Here is a 22,464-nt window from a genome sequence, read left to right on the forward strand (position 1 = left end):
GGAGTTTGAGAAGTAATATTGAGTGAGGTCTTTGGGTGGAACCAAGGAAAGAAAAGAAATGAATGACCCAGTTGTAAATGAGAAAGGAAATCCCAAATGGAACCTTCTTGGAATGAAATAGAAAGGGTCCAGTAGTCTCTGTAGTGGCTGGGGTTCTGAGGCCAGTGGTACTGTCACGGTTAGTTCACATTTGCTGCTGCTTACTCAAAAAGACTGTGATGTTCTATGAAAGGGACTTTCAGGGTGTGATCCTGGGACAAGTAGTGAGCTCTAAGAATCATCTAATTGATCCAGGTACTGGTCATTTCAAATATTAATATATCATTATCTATATTTTATTTCTGGTAGGAGTTACTTATTTGCTATATTTAATAATATGTGAAGTTCCTTTAATGATTCCAACCTTCTTGCTGCTCAGAAACACCTTTTTTAGCCCACATATCCTACCAGTGATGCTATGTGGCTAGAAGTCAAGTCAAATAACATCTATTAAGCACCTATTATGTGCCAAGCACTATGCTAATCTCTGGAAATACAAAGAAAGGCAAAAATCAGTTCCTGCTCTCAAGTCGCTCACAGTCTAATGGGCAAATAACTATGTACAAACAAGATATATACTGGAGAATTTGAAGATAGCCCGGGAGGGAAGGCATTAAGATGAAAGAAGACTGGGAAAGACTTCTTGCAAAAGGTGAGACTTTATCTGAGACCCGACGGAAGCTAGGAGAAGAGGAGGAGGAGGGAGAACCTCCTGAGCATGAGAGGGAGCCAGAGAAAATACTCGAGATTGGGAACTGGAGTGTTGTATGTGAGGAATAATAAGGAGGTCAATGTCACTGGATGATAGAATACGTGGAGGGCTGTAAGGTTTAAAAAACCTGGAAAAGTAACAAGGGGCCAGGTTATGAAGGGCCTTAAAAACCAAACAGAGGAATTTTTTTTAAACTTGGAGGCAATAGGGAGGCACTGGAGTTACTGAATAGGGAGGGGATATGGTCAGACTTGCACTTTGCAAGGATCAATTTGACGGCTGATTCAAGGGGGGAGAAATTTGAGGAAGGGAGATCAAACTGCAAGCTACTGCAGTAGTCCAGGTGTGAGGTGATAGGGGCCTGCCCCGGAGTGGCTGCAATGTCAGAGGAGAGAAAGGGAGTATACGGTAGATGCTATGAAGGTAGAAATGTCAGGACTTGCTATCCAGACCTTCCCTGTTTTTGTATGCGGTGGTAAGCAACAAGTAGTCTCTGAGGTTTTTTTGCCCCAGAATGATCATAATCTAAAAGCATTGGGAAACCATTGTCATTAGGGATTCAGAGTATACAAGGAACCAGAGAGTGTTGTTTTCTTAAAAAGAGTTGAACTCCTTCCATGCTAAAAGATGCACCTGCTGCATTCTCATGTCTCATTAGGAACAATGGGTTTTGGGATGATAGCTTCTCCAGCAGAGGTGGTGGTTGGATTAATCCCCAAAGGGCTTTAGCTGTCATGGGTCTGTCCCCCACACCTGCTGCTGTTTTAACTACCTCAGCTGCCTCCCTCAGGCAATGCTGAAGAGCATCAGGGAAGCAGGGGCAGCCTGCAGTTGGGATTGGCACTTCTTTGAAACCAAGGGAGGCTCTTGGGACCTGAGCTCCTGTGACCAACAACTGGGGCCTCTCCAGGGTAGCTGAGCTGTAAGGACATGTTGGGGGTGATAGAGAAAATGAAGAGGAACAATCCTCCACAGGACCAAACCCCAAAGAATTGAGGAATACTGTTTGTCATAACCACCATACGGTGTAGCCCTGGTTATTTAAGACTACTGATTTTCCGTAAGATCCTGGCCAGATGAGAGGGTAGGTATGTCATAGTGGGAGTGCAGAAGATTCTGGACTCAGGGTAACTAACCGTCATTGGGGAACACAAAACTGAATCCTGTTGATTGCTTAGTTATATTTAAGGAGGGAACATTAAAAAAGAATTAGGGAAGAGGATTTTATCTTACTAAGGATGAGTCCTTACATAGGGCCTAAGATTGTTTTGTTAGAACATGGTGCCTCACTGGTCATTTAGCCATATATTCTATGGAAGCCTTTTGTTAGAACTAAAGACTAAAAAAAAGTCAGAAGTGAACCCTCATCATTCAAACCCTCATCTATTGTGACTGTTCAATGAATACAGAGAATGACCAATTTCAAATTATTAAGCATTTATTAAGTACTTGCTTAATAAATCCCAGATCAAATCTCCAGATTAAAATATACCAGTGTAGGTCTCCAAAACTTGGAACACAGGTCTTTTGTTAGCAGACATTATACTAGAGGCGCTAGGAAAACAAGTATAAAAGTGAGACAGCCCCTGCCCTCAAGGAGTTTACATTCTGCTGACAGAATATGATTGGTTGGTCCCATATGACATAAGTAGCTGAGTCTGAGGAGAGCATTTGTACAGAAGCTCTTATTTTAGATTTAGAATAAGTTACTTGTCTGACCTTTGAATATCATTTTCATGTCATTAATTTAATGTCAGAACGTACTGGGATTCAGAGACTTTTAATATCCTAGACCCAGAAGGGACTTTATATGATCTTATCCAACCCCTTCATTTTACAAATGAGAAACTTCTCTTCCCTTATCTGATTCTAGTCATTGACCATTCTTCCCTTTCTGCCTCTTTTTCTCTGCTGTGTCAGATTGGTCCTGCCTCACCAGGAAAAAAAACAAACCAAACCAAACCACTGGTTAGATTGGTCAGTTAGTCAACAATACTAAACAACTCACTGTGTACCAAGTACTATACTGGGTGCTATGTCCAGTCTTTTCTCTACACTGTCTACTATTATCTATTGCTTTTGTTTACCTTGGGTACTGAGTTCAGCATTAGTTGATTTTAAAGACCCTTGTTAAGTTTAAAAGCAATCCTTCCAGTCACATTACATCAAGTACTCTAGGGGAGTATAACACTTTATCTTTAAATTACTTGAAGACCAGGAAAGGTTTTTACAAGTGCTTCTGTGGTATGACAGCAATAATACAGAGGTAAATTATAATGATATCTAAGGCCATTGACCTAGAAAAGGAAGAAGTCTCCAAAATTCCTTCCAGGGGGAGGGTGAAGATTAGTATAGAGCTACATTTAACCCTTCAAATGAAACTTCAAATTTGTAAACAATCAGCACACAATTTTTGCATGCAATTAGCAGCATATTATCAATAGGTTATGACAACCCACAGGACACATTTCTTTCAGTTATACAACATCTGATTAACATAGAAGGCTCTGCTGTAACACAGTATTCCATATCAAAATATTCCGAAACTGATTCAGAACCCAGGAGTGACAGAAGAAAGAACCTTTCTTACCTGAAATTCCTTTCAGGTTAGCGTTGAATGGATCAAACAGATCTGTGATCCCCAAAGAACTTAAAACATCTTTCAGATTGAAGTGGTTTTGGATCCTGAACCTAAAAAAAAGTACAACTTTTATTTAAAAATATTTTGATTTTACATCCCAAATAGCCTACCCAATCAAGTTCCTTAACCAGGCATTCAAGGCTGTCCATGATCTGGCCCCAGACTACCTTTACAACCTTCTCTACATGAATTCATTTCATGTTCTAGCCAAACTCAGTTGTTTTTCTCTCGTTCTTTCCTATCTCCATGTCTTTGCTCATGCTGTTCCCCTTGTCATTGCCTAAATCTCTAGCTTTTGAAATTCTGCCACTCTTTTAGGGCTCGCCCCAAGTGTTACTTATATCATGAGACCTGGTCAGTCCAAATGGATGTCTTCTCCTTCCTCTGAATTCATATAATGTTTTGTAACTGTCTTCTAGCATGGTCACATTCTTTGTATTATAACGATTTCTAGATTAATCATATCCCCCTTTGTAGACCTCTAAGTACCTTTGGAACAGTGTCTTATTTATATTTCTGTCTCCCTCAGTACCTAACACACAGTAGATGTTCAATAAATGTTTGCTAAATGAATAAATGACTGAATACCCAATTTTGTTTGCCTATTTATATTCCATAAATCTTACCTATTTGGTCAGCTGTCATTTTTTTTTTGTCTTTGTATTCCTAGTGCTTTTCATATAGTGTTTTCTAACTTAAAAATTTTTCAATTGATAAAAATCTATTTTTTTCTCTCTTCCACTACTCTACCACCCACACTGAAAACATAAAACAAAACAAAACCCTTGTGACATATGCAGGGTCCAGCAAAACACTTCACTGCCCGTGACCAAAAAATATGTCTCAATATATACCCCAAAATATCTCTCTGTCAGGAGGTGGATAGTGTGCTGCATTATTGTTCCTCTGGAATCATGGTTGGCTTTTTCCTATATTTTTTTAATATGTCTGATTGTTATCCTTTGTCTCAACCTGACTGTCATTTGTCTATCACATTTTTCATGTCTCCCCCCAACTCAGATTGACCCCGACACTGTTACAAAAAAAAAAATGATAACATATATAGTATTCTTTCCCAGTCACCAACCACCTCTCCGCCATGGGGGAGAAAGGATGCTTTGTTTTTGCTTCTCTCATATCTCCAGTGGTTTTTCCATTACTTAGGGCTCATATTTCTTTTACTGTTCTATTCGTATACAATGTGACAGTAATAGTGTATATTGTTCCCTTGATTCTGCTTGTTTCATTTTGAATCTCGATTCAAATCTTCCTATGTTTCTTTGAATTCTCACAGACATCATTTCTTTCTTGGATCCCTAGATTCAGGCATACCCAAATTTTGAATGGACCATCTACATTTGCATTTTTTTCCAGAACTTCAGGTATAGGGCCAGCCTGAGGCGTGGAGCTGAGGATAGCTTTGAATAAAACTGTCTTCCTTCTTCCCCACTTTAAAGTCAATATTTATTCTTGGTAGATTTTGTGTGAAAAGTAGAGCAGTTTTCCTTTAAAAATTTTTTTTTTGATGAGTGGGTTTTGTTCCTAGTCTTGTGCTAAAGGGCCTGGCCTCTTAGGAAAATGCTGTTTTGAAACTCACTCATTAAGATGAAATAAAGAGATTGCTGATTCAGACCCAGAACATCAGTATCTCAGGTTTCCTTTCCTATCAGGATCACTCTAGAAGTATTAAAGAAGTCTTCAGAATAGCTTTGCTCAAGCTACACCAAAGTAGGGTCAAGCCAGCGGGCTCTTTGGAACTCTACATTTCCCTGGGGTTCCTTCCTCCCTGTGCTTAGTAACCACAGGCTCATTCCCATTGTCAATTTAAAATTAACTTACTTTTTAAAAAAATAAATTTTATGGATGTCTTTTGTTTATTTTATCACCAAAATTTCTTCCAGTGCCCCTTCCCTGAGCTGTCTCATACAAAAATATTTTTTTTAGGGGCAGCTAGGTGGTTCAGTGAATAGAGCACTGGCCCTGGAGTCAGGAGGACCTGAGTTCAAATCCGACCTCAGATACTTAACACAAAAAACTAGCCATGTGGCCTTGGGCAAGTCACTTAGCCCCAATTGCCCTCCAAAAAGCTATATGTGTGTGTGTGTGTGTGTGTGTGTGTGTGTGTGTATTTTTTTTAAACCAAAGAAAGAAGAGAAAATCAGCAAAACTGATCATGTTTTAAAAGTCTTGAAACAGGTGCAATGTATCACAACTGTGTGCTTCCCAGCTCTGCAAAGGAGTAGGCTGGGAATGTTAGCTCACAGATCTTCTTTGGAACTACGCTTATTCTTCGTAATTTTAACGCATTATTCATCTTAGATCACTTTGTGGTTATCCTTTCCGCTTACACAGTTGTAGTTATTGTGTATTTTTTTCTTGTCTCTGCTTACGTCACTGTATCAGATGGTATAAATCCATCCACACTTCTCTGTATTCATTTCTTATAGTACAGTAATATTCCATTACATTCAGTACCACAGTTTGTTTAGCCATTCCCCAATTGTTAATCTTCTGCTTTGTTTCCATTTTTGGTATTAAAAATTGAATTGTATTGAAGATTCTGGACATAGGGGAACATTTTCTCTTAGCTTCTGCCATCAAAATCATTTCTACCAACTGCTCTGATTCCCTCTCATATGTAGGGCAAAACTCCTTTGTGTTCCATTTTTGAGAGATTTACCAAAATACCAGGATTTTTGCTTTGATTTTGTGGCATGTATATTTGGTTTAGTGAGGCAAGTGAAGGTTTTATTTCAGAACTAGGCTCACTCTTTGTACCAATACTGCCTAACTCCACTTAGACTTTAAGGCTTAACTCCCTGTGTGTCTGTATGTTTTTGCAGTAGTTCATGATCTTATTTTTAGCTTCTAAGAGATCACTGCCAAGGCCCCAAAAGATTCTGCTTTCTCCTAAAGGAGATGAGCACATAGTCAACAGAAGAGGGTTGCAGTGGAGAATACTAAAGTCAGTTAAGAAGCAATTATTAAGTAACTCCTCTGTTTCAGGTACTCTGCTAAATGCTAGGGATTACAAAGAAAGGTAAAGACAGTCCCTGCTCTCATAGTCTAATGGGGAAAACAACTAATGCAAACAACTAGGTACAATTAATCTATATACAGGATAAAAGGGAGGTAATCCACAGAAGGAGGTACTTTTAAATTATTTTTATTTGTTTAGCCTCTTTTATTCTTCTATGATTTGGATAGAGAACTGGCCTTGAAACCAGAATGACTTGGATTCAAGTCCTGACTTGAGTAGCCTGGAGTAGGCCCTAATCACCTCAGGCTTGGACATAGCCTCAGCACATAGTTGGCTTTAATAAGTGTTCACTGACTAGTTGGTCTTTCTGCCTCAAGTCCCTCCCCGTTCCAGTTCATTCTCCATTCAGTCCAACCCCAGACTGAGTCTCCAGAAGCATAGGTGTGACCCTGTTGCCTCCCTATCCAATCAACTCCACTGGTTCCCTACCCTCCCCCCTCATCTCTGCCTGTTGGCCTCCCTAGTTCCCTTCAAGTCCCAGCAAACCTTCTGCAAGAAGTTCTCTCTCTCTCTCTTTTTTTTAAAGCAATCCGGGTTAAGTAACTTGCTCAAGGTCACACGGCCAGGTGTTTCTGGGTGGATGCTAAGTGTCTGAGCTCAGGATTCGATCCCCAGGTCATCCCGACACTGGAGCCGGTGCTCTTACTCGCTGTGCTCCCTGGCCGCCCCTCTATCTCTCTTCATGCTAGTGCCTTCCCTCTGTTGATTTCTTTCAATTTATCCCACATGTGACTTGTGTGCGTGTAAGTATTTTTCTGTTGTTTCTCCCATTAGACTGAGAACTCCTTGAGAGCAGGGACTGAATTTTACCTTTCTTTATATTCCCAGTGCTTAGAAGCATCTAGCACATAGTAGGTGCTTAATAAATGTTTATTGACTGATTTTTTTTTTTACTCACATTGGCCTCTGCTAAGAACAGAGGCCTATAATAAGTTGTTTCCAGGATGTCTTTACATGACATAGTAGAAAGAGAACTAGGCCGGCTAGGTGGTGCAATGAGGAAAGCGCCGATCCTGGAGTCAGGAGGACCAGAGTTCAGTTCTGGCCTCAGACACTTAACGCACTTAACACTTCACACACACACACACACACACACACACACACACAAAACTAGCAGTGTAACCTTGGGCAAGTTACTTAACCCCAACTGCCCTCCAAAAGCAAAAAAAAAAAAAAAAAGAACTGCACTTCTGGGAGTCAGGAATTCTGGACTCCTTGCTCTTCTGTTAACTCATTTTCTGCTACTGAGCACATGGATTCAATTCCTCAAGTGTTTATTAAACACTAGACAATGTACTAGACTGTAGGGATACAGAAAACCAAAGTAAAAACATTCTCTGCCCTCAAGGTCAAGGAACCTATATTCTTTTTACAAGTCAAGTAAGTTCCATAACCCATAATTTCCCCATCTGCAAAATGAGAAAGAGTATATGATCTTGGGTCCCCTCTAGCACTAAAAATATCTAGTTTCCCACACTGAGCCTTCCTCTTGCTGATCCATTATATGTATAAAACTGAAAATATTAACTAGAAAAAATTTTAAGAATCAGGTTTTGTGTATATATCCAATTGTATGAACACATAGCAGTGTTGCTACTTTTTTTATTTTGACATCACCTTAATTTCCCAATATCTCTCCCCTTTCCCTCCCAGAAGGCCATCCCTTAAAATAAAGACTTAAAAAAGGAGAACAAAACAGTTCATCAAAACTAAGCAACCTATTATCCAGGTCTGATATTATATGCAGCATCCTACCCTCATAGCTCCCCTACCTCTGCAAAGAAGGGCAGGAGGCGAATTCTTACATCTTTTCATCGGGCCAAGCTTGGTCATTACAATTTTGGTTGCTCCCTTTAAAAAAACAAGAAAAACACAACCATTCTAGACTTAGCCTTTGGGGCTACCTATTCCATAACGGAAGATAATATGAAGGTGAAGGTGATCAATGAAAACATCAAAAGAAAGAAATGAAAGCTCTCCTCTCCTGTCACAGTGGTTCTAACACGGGTTACTTCCCTGGGAGAAGCTTAGATGGTGCCCTGGGGAGTTGGAAATGAGGAACTAGGCTTTAGAAAGCATCACATTTCCCACAGGGCTCAGATGGACAAGGTCTATTATAGATTTCCCACTCCTCCCTTTTTTAGAACAAAATCATTTACCTGGGTAGGAAAACATCCATTTTTATTCTCTTCAGGCTGTTTGTCCAGATGTGAATGGCACTGGCTGTGAGGTATGGCTCGAGAAGGGCTAGAGGGGTTGCTTTGTCCTGAGGGAGTACCAGGAATAGGCTCACTGAGCTTCCTCGATAGGGCAGTTCAAGTACCCCAACTTGTTGCTTATCTGTGACCTGGAATCGGCCTGAGAGATTCAGTGAATCAGAGTTACTGTCCATTCCAGACATTTGAGTTAGTTTCTTCCAAAGATCAAAGTGCTTTTTCCTGAAGTACGGGTCTGACCATGTCATTCTCTTACCCCATAAATTCCAGTGGCTACTATTATCTCTAGGATTAAATATAAACGCCTCTGTCTGAAATGTAAAGTTCTTCACAATATAACCCCTACCCTATTTTTCCACCTTATTACACACTCTTCTCCTTCATGTACACCATAGTCCAGCAAACTAGTCTTTATGTTGTCTTCATATAAGAAACTTTGTGACCTGCCTCCATGTATGATATGTAGGTAAGAATACTGTATTTGGAGTCAAGAAGACCTGAGTTCAAATGTTGCCTCAGATTCATAACCTTTGGCAAGTCACTTACCCTTTCTCAGCCTCAGTTTTCTTATTTGTAAAACAGGGATAAAAATAGCACCTATCTCATGGGGTTATTGTGCCTTCCCTTTGTTAACTATTTCACATTTTCCTGTATATAAAACTTGCTTTGTATATATTTGTTTGCATGTTGCCTCCCCCGTTAAATTGTAAGCTCCTTGAGGGCAAGGACTATCTTTTGCCTCTTTTTGTATCCCTGGTGCTTAGCACAGTGCCTTAGCTTATGTACGGCACTTTGCAAATATTAAAGTGTTATTAACTATAATATATTAATTACAATAAATGAAATTGTAATTGTTTTTAATAATTGCTATTATTATTTACTTCCTTTCTCTATGTTTTACCATCTTTAGTTTCTTTCAAAGCTCAGTTCAAGTACAGTACTACCACCTAACTTCTAGAGTTTCCCCCCAAAGAATTACTTTCTGTTTTTTGTCCACCTATACAGAATACTGCACATATTGTCTATCTCAGCCAGACTGTAAGCAACTTGAGGATATGGACTGTTTAACTTTCGTTTTTAGATTCTCTACACATAGCACAGTACCAAACAGAGAGTATGTGCTCTAAAACTGTTTATTGTTTCATTGATTTTCAAAAAGTCCACTCCTCTTGTTGCATTGCTGATGCTGTTTGTCCTTAGGAAAAGGTTGCTTCATAGGATTAGAATGGACAGCAGATGTTCCAGCATTTCAGTGATTTACTAGGGAGAATGTGCCTCCCCAGGCATCTCCCTTCTTCTCTGGCACAAGACAGAATATGACTGTGAATCTTCACCAGTTATACCAATTAGAGAGTGTTAGAATTCCAAAACAGTCACTAGGATTTCAATCTAGGAATGCTCTGGGGGAAGATTTACAATCAGGAGAATCACCCAAGTTCTCAGCCCTCTTACCCACCATCAGGACAAATAGTTTATCAGTGAAATTGATCCTTTCAAAAGTGCAGAGAAGTTATGGAAGTTCATGGGGGTTGACTTGGTCCAATGGTTCTGGGCATCTTATTAAATATCTCCTTACTTTTTAAAGTGCAATGGGAAATGTCAAATCTGAAAGAATGTGAGGCCTCACCCTCTGCTCTGCTTTACAAGTCTGCCCTTTGGAGGAATGTGCATAGAGGCCTTTCTTGGGAGGCATGTGCATAGAGGCCTTTCTTGGGAGGCATTAAATAGCAACATTCTGAACTTTGAGGACGTCTCACAGACTGTATAGCATGTGAAGCAACAGGAAAAGACAATAGACTTTATCTTTGGATAGCTCAGAGCAATTGGTCTGGCTGTTCTCTGGTGTACTTAGCATGCATCGCCCACTGTAATATAACTGTGTCCATTAGCATCACTGTCTGTGTTTAGTATCTTATACTTCTGTGAGACTGGGAGTTCCATGAGGGCAAGGACTTTGTAACTTTCTTAGCACCTAGCCCAGGGACACAAACACTGTGTGTGTTTAATAAATTTTTGTGACTAGCATTGCAAAAAATGTTGTGGGCCATTGCTAGTATTATAAAATTGTCAAATGAGGATAATTCCCAGATATTAGATTTGTGTTTTATTTAATTATGTCAGAGCTTGACAGGGTTTTGTACAACCCGTTGTCAATATTTTGATAAGAATATGCTTTCTATCCCTCTGGACTGCTTCAGAAATGGCAATGTCCCTGTGTCATCTTTGGTCGGCATGCCAAACCTCAGCTGATGATTTCTGGATTGATGGAACAAAAAGGATCATTGCCACAGGTCTTGCTATTGTGCCGGTAGGCAACCCAAATGAGTCTGACCCACCTCTAGGTAGAATATTTTTTGCTGTTGCTGCTCATCAAGAGACAGACTGAGTTCCCTCAACTGAATCATTTTTAAACTGTGGTCATGAAAACTCATGTTATGGTGCTGACACATTACTTTTTTGATATGAGATTTGTCAGCAAAGAAAATTCTGTAGTTATCAAGTAAGATTGCCTATAGTCTAATGTAACTGAAGGAAAATTCATTAAAAAGTGTTTGGTTTTGTTGGCAAGAGATTTACTTTTTTCTTTTTTGTGTTTAGAACATTTCTACACATGGTGGTAATTTCACTTAACTCACTAGCTAAAATGAAGGGTTGATTTAAATCCTTCACTCCGGATTAAAAACAGTTGTTTGGGAGTCAAGAAACCTGGGGTTCTATTCCTAAATTTGATGCTGAGGTGCAATGTGACCTTGAGCAAATAACTGAATCCCTTTGGGGCTTAATTGTCTGATCTGTAAACTAAAGGGACAAAAGACTGAATGATCTCTATTCAGTTTTATTAATTAAACACTTATTAAGTACTTAATATGTGCCAGGCACTGAGTTAGAGACCAAATATGCAAAATCAAAATGAAATAGTTCCTCTTCTTAAGGAGCTTGCGTTCTAGTGGTAGGATACAATATGTATAAGCAGTAATATAACATAATTGAAGAGGGAGAGAGAGGGAGGGGGCGTAGAAAGGGAGATGAGAGAGACACAGAGAAAGAGAGACACAGGGAGGGGGGAGGGAGAGAGAGAGAGAGAGAGAGAGAGAGAGAGAGAGAGAGAGAGAGAGAAAGAGAGTTACTATCTGGAGGTAATCGGAAGAAGACTTCATGGGGGTTGGGGGGAAACATGGCATTGGAACTAAATATTGAAGAAAAATAAAGACCCTTAGAGGTATAAATAAGGAAGGACTCCAAGCTTGGGAGACATCTTGTGGAAGTACACGAAGTTAAGATATGGAGCATTGACTTTAGGGCATAGCCATAGTTCAGTTTGACTGGAATATGAAGGAGACCAATGAGAAATTAGGCTTAAAAGTCATACTGGAACTGGACAGTAGATGGCTTTAAATGGCAGGTGGAAGAGTTTGTATTTTACCCTAGAAGTAATAGGGAGTAAATGAAGATTATTGAGCATAATCAGATCTATATTATAGGTTGATTATTTTGGCAGCTCTGTGGAAAGTGAATTGAAGAAGGGAGAGTGGAAGCAGGGTGACCAATTAGGAAGACAGTGCAATTGATCAGTGAAGAAATCAGTTTCCAGGCTAGAGTGATGGCTGTATTAGGATAAAGTAGTAGGTAAATGCAAAAGAAGTTTTAGAGGTAGAATCGACAAGACTTGGTCACCAATTGGATTTGGAAGGGAGATAACATGGGAAAGGCAAGAGGATATGAACCTAAAATGGAAATGGAAAGTTTGGAGAAAGACTCAATTTAGAGGAAAAGACAATTGTTTTCATTGCGGATGTTTTGCTTTTCAGATACCTGAGACATTTGGGGAGACATCCAACAGATAGTTGATAATGAGAAACTTACCATAACGGCTTAAGGAAAAAGTTTAGGACAGCCTTTGTCGAGGAATAGGGAAGGAGGGAAGGTACAAAACTCAATCTAGGAAGAACAAAAGCATTTCCATGCAGTAGTGAAGGGCTAATTGTGATAAGAGAGCATGATTTTTCCAGGGATCTAAGTAATGGTTCCTTTATAATTCTGTGATTCTAGTATTGTTCTATAATAAATGATGACAGGGCCAATTTCTGAGAAATCTGGGATGACTTGTATGGACTGATGCAAAGTGAAGTGAGCAGAACCAGGACAACAATTTCTATAACAACAGCATTGTAAAAACAAATAACTTAGAAAGACTTAAGGATTCTCATCCACACAATGACCTATTACAATTCCAGAGAACTCAAGATGAAGAGTGCTACTCACCTCTTGACAAAGAGGTAATAGACTCAGAGTTCAGAGTAAGACAATTTTTTTTCAGTATGACCAATTTGGGAATTCGTTTTGCTTGTCCATGCACATTTGTTACAAAATTTTTGCTTTTCTTTTTTCCAGTGGGTTTGGGTAGTGAGTAGGAGAGAAAATTAATTTTTTTTCATTGAAAAAATAAAATGAAATTTTGTTACTACTATCACTAACAATAGTAACTAACATTTACATAATGCCTATTATGTTCCAAGAACTGTGCTAACCGGTTTGTAATTATTATCTCATTTGATCCTCACAACAACTCTGAGAGGTAAGTGCTATTATGATCCCCATTTTACAGATGAGGAAACTGAGGCAAACAGCGCTTAAATGATTTGCTCAGGGTCACACAGCTATCATGCGTCTGAGGCTGGATTTGAAGTTAGTTCTTCCTGACTGCAGGCTTGGTAGTCTATCTACCTAGCCATCATTATGTGGAAAATACTCACCGTAGTTGACAGCAGCAGTTTGGTACATCATGGGCACTCTGAGTGTGAGGCCTTCTGAGCTAGTAAAGGACGACACCTGGGTGTCTGTGAAGGAGAATCTCTTTTGCCAAATGCTTTGGAAGGACATGGTGCTCACCAGAGCAATCCGAGCAAGTGCCGAATGGATCCTTTCCAATGAGACATTTCTGGGTCTTTCATCTGCATAGAGGGAAAACCATAAGGAGGACAGGCAATAGGAAATGAAAGCAAACAGACCTAACTTGTCCAGTGAAACCTTGCATATGTGTTTGGGTTTGGAGGAATTCCATTGGAGATGGGGGGGGGGGGAGCAGGTAAGAGTTGTAACGTCATAAGAACCAGTGGAGCTAACAAATCAGTATATGCTCATAATTAAGTATGGTTACTAGTGAGAAGCAGTGTGGTATAATGAATACAGAACTGACCTTAGTGCTAGCAGGATTTGAGTTCAAGTAGTGCCTCTGACACATGCTGGCTGTGTGTTCCTACTGCTTGTTCCTAGTCTAGGCAATTTTCTAAGACTATAATAAGTCAAAGAGAAGGTCCTGCCTGACATGCATTGGTTGAAGAATTTTCCTTATTCCACAGCTCCCTACACCAATGAAATCAGAGCTCCAGCCCTTATTCTTAACCTGGTAACAAATTTTTCCCCTTTACGTTCCTTTTAAAGAATCTAGGGAAACTGGATTTTTAAAAATTTAATTTTATTTTATTTCTAGTAAAGTTCTTTCTAGGGTTGATTCTACATATAGGTACAACAAAAAGCCAGTAGATGGTTTTGTTTATAGAATGCTGTCAAGTTCTGCTAGCCAACAAAAGTGTCCCAAGCCCTCCCTACCAGGTCTTATATTCCCTGAGAGTCATTTCTGTGGATTGGACAAGAAAAGGGGATATTGTCTCTAAAAGGCCATTATTAAATGTTATCTAGGAGTGTCTTGGGCAGGGTATCAGTTTTTTCTCTAACTGGATTTTTACTTTAACTTAGGGCTTAACCTAGAGTCCATAGAATGGTAATAAAATTCTACCTTTCTTTTCTTTTTTTTTTTTTAAAGCAATTGGGGTTAAGTAACTTGCTCAAGATTACACGGCCAGTTATTTTTTGTGTGGGTGCCAAGTATCTGAGGCCGGAACTAATCCCAGGTCTCCTGACTCCGGGGCTGGCGCTTTTACTCACTGCGCCACCTGGCCACCCCTCTACTTTTATTTTCACTAAATAAAATAAAAATAAATTTCACTAACTGAAATTTAGCATTTCCTTCAGATATTTAAAACATAATTCTAAGAAAGGGTCCATAGGCTTCACTAGATTGCCAAAGTGATCTGGGACATAAAAAAAAAAACTAAGAAGCCCTGGTTTAGATGATGATACATGTCTAAAATCTTAAGGCTGGCAAAAGGTTTTATTTACGTCATTCCATGTGACCCTCCCAACACCCACTGACTGTGTGCCACCAGTATCATTATCTATATTTTTCTTTTGTTGTTGTTGTTGTTTTTTTGGAGGGCAATTGGGGTTAAGTGACTTGCCCAAAGTCACACGGCTAGTTTTTGTGTTAAGTGTCTGAGGCCAGATTTGAACTCAGGTCCTCCTGACTCCAGGGCCACTGCTCTATTCACTGCGCCACCTAGCCGCCCCTATATATATTTTTCAGCTGACAAAACTGGGACTCACAGAGGTCACATGACTTGCTCAGTCACATGAGCAGTAGGTATTAGAAGTGGGCACAGAGGTCTCCTGCCTCCAAGTCTGGTACTCTTTCCCCAACAGTACTCTATCACTTTGTTGTCCCTTTGCTCTGACAAACTGCTTGCTAACTCCTCAGCTTGAGAAACCTCACTTTAATTGCTTTGGAGAAAGATAGGATTTAGAGGAAAAGATGATTGTTTCCATTATGGACATGTTGCCTTTGAGATACCTACAAGACATCTGGGGAGCTTCCTTCTCCCTCTGGCTCTGAGGAACATGGACTTTGGCTTCCTCCCCAGCCCTTCTCACTTTTCCCAAAGTAAGCTCTTCCTCAGACCCTCTTAACATTTTTAATTAACACTCCTCAGGTGTTAGGGGCCAGCAACCCAATGCCAAATGAATGAGGCAGGTCAGTCTGAATGGAAGTAAGGAGGCACCAAACAAAGAGATTGAATCCTGGTTTTAGGACTCTGAAGGTTGGGAAGATGACAAGGATTGACTCTGAAGAGCGACTTGCTGTAGGCACATCACCTTACAATTTGACCTATGATTGGCTCCATTCCTACCTACAAAACAAACCCATGACTAAAGATCACTAAATCAAAATGGCAGACCTTGGCTACAGCAACGGGTAACAAGACACCAAAGAGAGAAGCCAGCGTGCTAATCAGTTGCTGTTTATTAGTTAAGTGTTAACATGTATGCAGGCACTAAATTACACCTTGACCTTTGAAAGGCTCTGTTAACAGCTGTCTGTTATTAATTTTAGTTGGTTGAGTTTTTGTTTTTGTTTTATTTTGTTTTACCTGCAACAAACCTAGAGACCCATCTGTTGATCTGAACAGTCGTCCTGTTAGGCTCACTGAAGTTGGTTGTCTCCAGGCTGCTGTTGGCCCACAGGGAGATGTGCTCAGTGAAATTAGAGGAGAGATGTGTTCCAGTTTGTACAAAAAAGGCACATGCCAGTTGAATCGTGGTTCCTGGGCCAGAAGTAGTAGCTGCTGCTTGAGCAGTTCGCAGGAAATCATGCACCCTTCTGTCTGTTGGAGGAAGGAGAGGGAGGGGGAATATCATACATAAAGTAGCTGAGCAGAAAAAAAAGGTAGATTCAGGTTATAACTTATGAAAACACCTGGACCAGGGAGGAAGCATCATTTTAGAGCAAGCTGAATGTTGAAATAGGACTCAACATTCTCCATGTTTGTTTTCTAGAAGAGCTGTTGATTTGAAGAAAAGTCATTCAAACTTTTTATTGTTGTTGTTTAATGTAGACTTGTGATTTCATTGATGTAGGAGCGCCAAGTGTGAAAATTTTCTCTATAAGGTGCCTCTAATTTATAGTCTTCCATAGATGTCCATGGCATGGAGAGGTTAAGTAACTTACTCATGGCCATAGACCACAGGGACTAAAGGCAAGTTTGAACCCAGGTGTTCCTGATCCAAAGGCCAGGCCTCTATCTACTTTGCTACTCTGTTTCAATAATAGGATTATTTTTCAAAGTTATACCCAAACCAGGAAGAAAATTAGCATAAACCCAGAAATCCCCAATTAAAAAAAGAAATCAAGCGGTGGTCGAGTCTGATAGAAAGTGACTTTTATATAGCTAGGTCCTCCTTAACAGGAGAACATATTCTACATCTCAAAAATATGCTAAGTGGTAAGTATGAACCAGGCTGGGGAAAATTTCAGGGTAGGCTAGTGACTTTTTCTAAATTCGAGATGTTCTGAACATTTTTCCAGATGACATAAATAATCATGATAGACAGGTGGCTGGGATGCTGATGTAGTCTATCTTTACACATTCCATTGGATTGTAAACTTATACAAATTATTTCATGGTGTAAAGTCCACCTGGTATTACATGCCTCAAGTTTTCCAATTAAAATCTCCAGTTATAGAAATGCCAGAAAAAAAGAGAGCCTTTACTTTTTTTTTTCCTTTAAGCAATTGGGGTTAAATAACTTGCTCAAGGTTACACAGACAGTTATTTCTGGGTGTGGTGCTAGGTATCTGAGCCCGGATTCGATCACCAGGTCATCCGACACTGGGGCCAGTGCTCTTACTCACTGTGCTACCTGGCCACCTCTAAGCAATTGGGGTTAAGTAACTTGCTCAAAGTTACACGGCCAGTTATTTCTGGGTGGGTGCTAAGTGTCTGAGCCTGGATTCGATCCCCAGGTCATCCTGACACTGGGGCCAGTGCTCTTACTCGCTGTGCTACCTGGCCACCCCAAGAGCCTTTACTTCTAATTAGAGATTGTTCACATTATTAATAATTAATTGTTCACCTTATTAACAGTTTAGAAAAATGTTGAGAAAATAAGGGGTTTTAAAAGTCAATAGTTTCTATTCTCTTGCATCTTTAAATTTCAGTTTCTAGTTATTAGTATTTAAACAGGGTGAGATTTTAGGCTTTAATAGCTTTAAACTGAACTGATTTTTGGAACACCCATCACAGAAGATTGCATCCTTATTCCCCAAATCACTCTTCTCACCAGGACAATTGGGGTTAAGTGACTTGCCCAAGGTCACACGGCTAGTAAGTGTTAAGCGTCAGAGGTCAGATTTGAACTCAGGTCCAGGGCCAGTGCTCTATTCACCTAGCCACCCCCACCATGTTTATTCTTTAGACGTTATCAGCTTAATTCTCTCCTAAGCAAACTGTTAATAATGTGAACAATTAATTATTAATAATGTGAACAATCTCTAAGTCATTGTGAATACCTTTCCAGTACATCACAGCTTCAGTCTTTTAGTTGGGCTTCAAAATCTTGGTTTCCTCATTTATAAAATCAGAGGGTGGGACTCAGGGGTCTCTAAGGTCTTTCAAAACTATAAATTTCTCATTCTTATGTCACCTGATTATTTACTATACAGCCAGTAATTACAGAGCTTAAAACCAATGCATTCTGGGCAGGAAATTTTCTTCTGAGAGATAGTATTTGTAAAATGCTTAGCTTAGTGCCTGATGCAGAGCAGGCATTTTATACATGCTTATTCTGTTCCCCTCTCTTCCATGTATGTCTTCTGATTAAGAAAGTCCTTAAGCACCCTTGTTTATTTTCATCAGTTAATTCTTTCCCATAATTTTTGGTGGGAGTATAGACATGAGCTGATTGTGCATAGCTAGATTTTTCTCTGTTACTCCTTGGAAATAGAGATGACTGTACAATAAAGGAAGGAGGATAGGAAAGATTTTTCTCTGTGTTCAGGAACATGCAAAACCAGTACTGCCTGCACAGGAAATGGTGGCTGGAGTCCAAAATCTTACAGTGCTTTGAGGTCCTTCTTAGTAGCATATGGAAGATGTCCATGCAATAATAGGTATAACCATTGCAGTATGCTATGACCACAATAGCTTGGGAAGCAATGGGAGCAGACAGTTATGTTAATGTTATTTACCAGGTTTGTGTTTGAGCTGAAAAGGCAAATCAGTCAGTGGCTGATAGAGGAATAGAGAGTAAATATAGTCTGCCCAGAAGATGAGTGACATAGCAGCTGGATTAATGACCTGAAGGCTGGACCAGAAAAACAATTTCAGGAAATCACTATTTGCCAAATGATTCATAATAAGGAAAAATTTGAGTGAAGGAAAATAAAAAGGATCTCTAGAACCTGAAACTTTGGGAAATTGAGACTTCTATGAGATGTAATTTGTTTTCCTCATCCAAATTCAGAGATCCCTTGAAATCTTTCCATGGATCCCTTGAGGGGGATCTGCTGACCTCTGGTTAAGAACCCCTGTGTTATCTATATTGCTCTGGGACACTGCTGTGTGCCCAAGGACTTATTTTGTGTTTACATGAGGGACCCTCAAGAGAGCTGGTTTCCATGCAGACAGGAAGCCAAGAACAAAATAATGCAGAAGAATTGCAGTTTGCATCAGGATAGGTCTTTTTTGTTAATAATAATCTTAAATAATAAATTAATAATAAATAAATATATTTATATACAATAATAAATTAATATATTACAATAATATATTAACAATATGTTATATAATATTATTTATAAAATAGCTAGAATTTATATAGTACTAAGTCTTTTTTTTTTTTTGGTGAGACAATCAGGTTAAGTGATTTGCCCAGGGTCACACAGCTAGTAAGTGTCAAGTGTCTGAGGCTGGATTTGAACTCAGGTCCTCTTGACTCCAGTGCCAGTGAACCATCTAGCTGCTCCTACGTAATGTTAATGGGATTTAAGATCTTCCCCACCCATTAATAGGCCTCAATTGGAACCCATTAAGGGAAGTTTGCTTAGGGGAGGCTTGCTTATAGGAAGGCTTTTACACCATTTGCTAATTTAGAATTAGGCACTAAGTCAGGAGGGTTGTGATGCCCTTTGGCTCTGAGAGGTGTATATATACTCAGAGTTGGTATTTTGCTTTAGGGGTCATTTATGAGAAGGATCTTGTGATTCCCTGGTGGAGATTCTGAGTGGCTGTATGTTCAGAGCTCCCTGACTGCTCAGATGTAAAGGCTTTCTCAATCTAGGGATGTATGTAAAGTGTATAGTTGATTCAGGCAGTCAGAGACCTGTCTGTTGGTCTTTATTTCTCTGATTGTATTTTCTCTGAAGTTCAGGATGCTGACTTTTCCCCTAAAGTAGTGAATGTAATTTAAAAAATATTGTTGACCCTTTAGACAGCCATTTTTCCTAGTAAAGCACATCTAAGAACCTGTGCCAGCAGCCATCCTGGGCATGCCAGTGTGGTTGCCACTACACCGTAGCACTAAGTCATACAAAGCACTTCACACATCTTATTTCATCTGACCCTCATAACAACCCTATGGGGTAAGTGCTATTGTTTTCCCCATTTTCCAGATGAGGAAAGTGAGGCTCAGTTATGAGCAGTTAAGTGATTTGTCCAGGAGCTATCTACCTAGTGCACCACCTAACTGCACTAATTAAACAAGACTGTCCTAAGACTCTAGCTCATGACTGGCTGCCACTTTATACATGTGTTCCTTTGGTCCTCATTGACTTTTTCAACAAACAGTATATTAGTATAAAATCTAAAGGAGCTTAGCACTAGGAAAGCATAAATATCGTCCTCAATTAAGTGGCTGTTGGGATATTCTGGGGCAAAACAAGGTTGGAGGAACTCTGTGTTGTTTGAAAATCATCTCTTGAGGATCTGAAAGTGCTGAAATGTGAACTCAAAGGCCTGGTGCCTTCTGTCCACTGCCAAAGTTAAGAATCAGGGGGAAACAATTTCCTTCTTTTCATCAGGGGATAAGAGAAAATGTAATGGAAGAAAGTATGTCAATAAATATAGTAAGGCCTCAAGCAGTACTTGCCATGAACTGTATACCCCAGGGCTCTTTCAAGTTGCAAACAGGTGTTTCCTCGGGCTCCCAATTGTAGTAATTCCAGAGGGACAGACACACTGGCTGGCGAGATGACCAGATTTGTCCCATTTCCACTTCCTGTCAAGCTCTGGTAGAGGCGGACAGCAAATTCAGTCTTTAACCCTTTCAGTTCCTTTCGGAGGTCACCATTTCCTCCCTGGAGGTGGCCAGAGTGCAGAAGGAAGAGGATGAAGGTGGAAGGCAGCATGGAGGCTGAGGCTGCTGACTCTGTCCCCCAGGGAAGGCCCACTGCAACGAAGAAGGAAGAGACTTTGGAGCATGATGATGGGAACATAGGTAGGAAGATGGTCATGTTGGACAACAAAACTTGTGTGTGGAAATGAATGGGAAGAGTGTCTCTCAGGATCCTACTGGATGGACATCCTTTCACCATCCCCTCCCACCAGACCTCTCTGTCCCCACACCACTTCTTACTTGAAATCCTTCATTTAAAACTTATTTTTTGCTTCATGATATATTTGTTCACACTATTCTTGTGCCTATTTTACATATAATTATAATAATATAGCTAGATTTTTTATAAGACTTTAAGGTTTGCAAATCACTTCATCCTCACAACAATGAGAGTGAGATACTATTATTATCCCTGTTTTACAGATGAGGAAACTGAGTCAGACAGATGTTAGATGACTTGCTCATGGTCACACAATTTTTAAGTATTTGAGGATGTATTTGAACTCAGTTCTTCCTGACTCCAGGCCCGGAGCCCTATGCACTGGGCATCAAGCTGCCACACATAAACCTAGTGTGGTCTCACTGAAAACACACAAAGAGCTAAGAGAATATATAGAGAGAGTGGAAGTGGATTAGGAGTCAGGAGACCTGGTTTCTTGTTCTTGCTCAGTCACCTATGGTGAGTCATAACCTCTCTAGGCCTCAGTTTCTTCATCTGTTAAATGTGAATAAATCCTGTCCTGCCTGCCTACTTACAAAGCTGGAATAATACCATGAGGATTAAATGGTATAACTTATATGAAAGTACCAAGGATGGCTTGATACAATAAGTCATGAACTATTATCACCCTTTATACCATAATAGAAAAGAGGGTGATTTATTTGACTTTCAAATTCTTCCTCTTACAAAAAAAATATTCATTTTCATTTTCTATTCCTTGGTCAGATTATTTATTCTGAGTACCGTGTGTGTATATGTGTGTCTGTGTCTCTGTATACTTCATAACTGCCCCCCCCAACTAATACTTATCCATGTGGTTGAAAATAGCACAGTTTACTTTATAATTAACTAAAAACATTTCTTTTTTGTCTGATGAATGGGGATAAAAACAGTTCCATACATACACATATACATACACACACACATTTGCACATATATGTGACTGTGTACTACTTCATGTTTACTAGCCATCAGCATATCATAGGGTCTTAAGAACTAACACTTGTCTCAATCTGATTTTTCAGAATTTAGCACATTAGAGATGATGGAATAGCCTGAGTTAATTTTAGGGCTAATAGAATACATGCAAGCATAAGGTTTTACTTTTAGGCGTCCAATGGCTGATGTAACACAGACTCAAATGAGGATAGCAGCCTTCACTGGAATAAACTGAGATTAAGAACAGAAATGCTAGTGTAAGTAGAACCCGCCTAAATATCATTTGTTGATTGGGGACATTGGCACTTGACAGATGTGGTAAATCTATTTTTGGTGTCCTTCACTGGCTCCTTCCTACAAAGTCGGAATATGGGTATTATTCCCCAAAGTGTCCTCAATCCTGTTGTTTCCTTTCTCTCTATTGTCTCTGTTGACAAGCTCATCCACTTCCATGACTTCACCAAGCCCTTCTACCTGGATGAATCCTTCATGTACCTGCACCTCAGTCCCAGGCACATGACCTACATTTCCTACTCCCCATTGGACATGTCAGCCTGGATGTGGCATAAACTGGAATTTGTCATCTTCCTTCCCAAGCCAACTCCTTTTGCTGATTTCCCTACTTTTGCCAATATTACCACTTTTGGGATC

The 22,464-nt window shown here is 39.8% G+C and overlaps 1 protein-coding gene across 1 annotated transcript in view; it reads right to left on the reverse strand.

The window, feature by feature from the left end:
- SERPINE3 (serpin family E member 3) overlaps nucleotides 1–20,701 on the reverse strand; it is a 39,790-nt gene extending 19,089 nt beyond the window's left edge. The window contains exons 1-5 of the mRNA XM_069063605.1: nucleotides 20,409–20,701; nucleotides 15,914–16,147; nucleotides 13,403–13,600; nucleotides 8,592–8,790; nucleotides 3,342–3,442 (exon numbers count right to left, since the gene is read on the reverse strand). Coding sequence (XP_068919706.1) covers nucleotides 3,342–3,442; nucleotides 8,592–8,790; nucleotides 13,403–13,600; nucleotides 15,914–16,147; nucleotides 20,409–20,667 — 991 coding nt within the window. The 5' untranslated portion in view covers nucleotides 20,668–20,701. The remainder of the gene's footprint in view (nucleotides 1–3,341; nucleotides 3,443–8,591; nucleotides 8,791–13,402; nucleotides 13,601–15,913; nucleotides 16,148–20,408) is intronic.
- Between the last annotated feature and the right edge of the window lie 1,763 nt (nucleotides 20,702–22,464).

Source organism: Petaurus breviceps, unplaced genomic scaffold, assembly GCF_028583685.1.
Source record: "Petaurus breviceps papuanus isolate PSGF00001 unplaced genomic scaffold, PetGlider_PUasm1.0 90594, whole genome shotgun sequence".
NCBI classification, from domain to species: domain Eukaryota; kingdom Metazoa; phylum Chordata; class Mammalia; order Diprotodontia; family Petauridae; genus Petaurus; species Petaurus breviceps.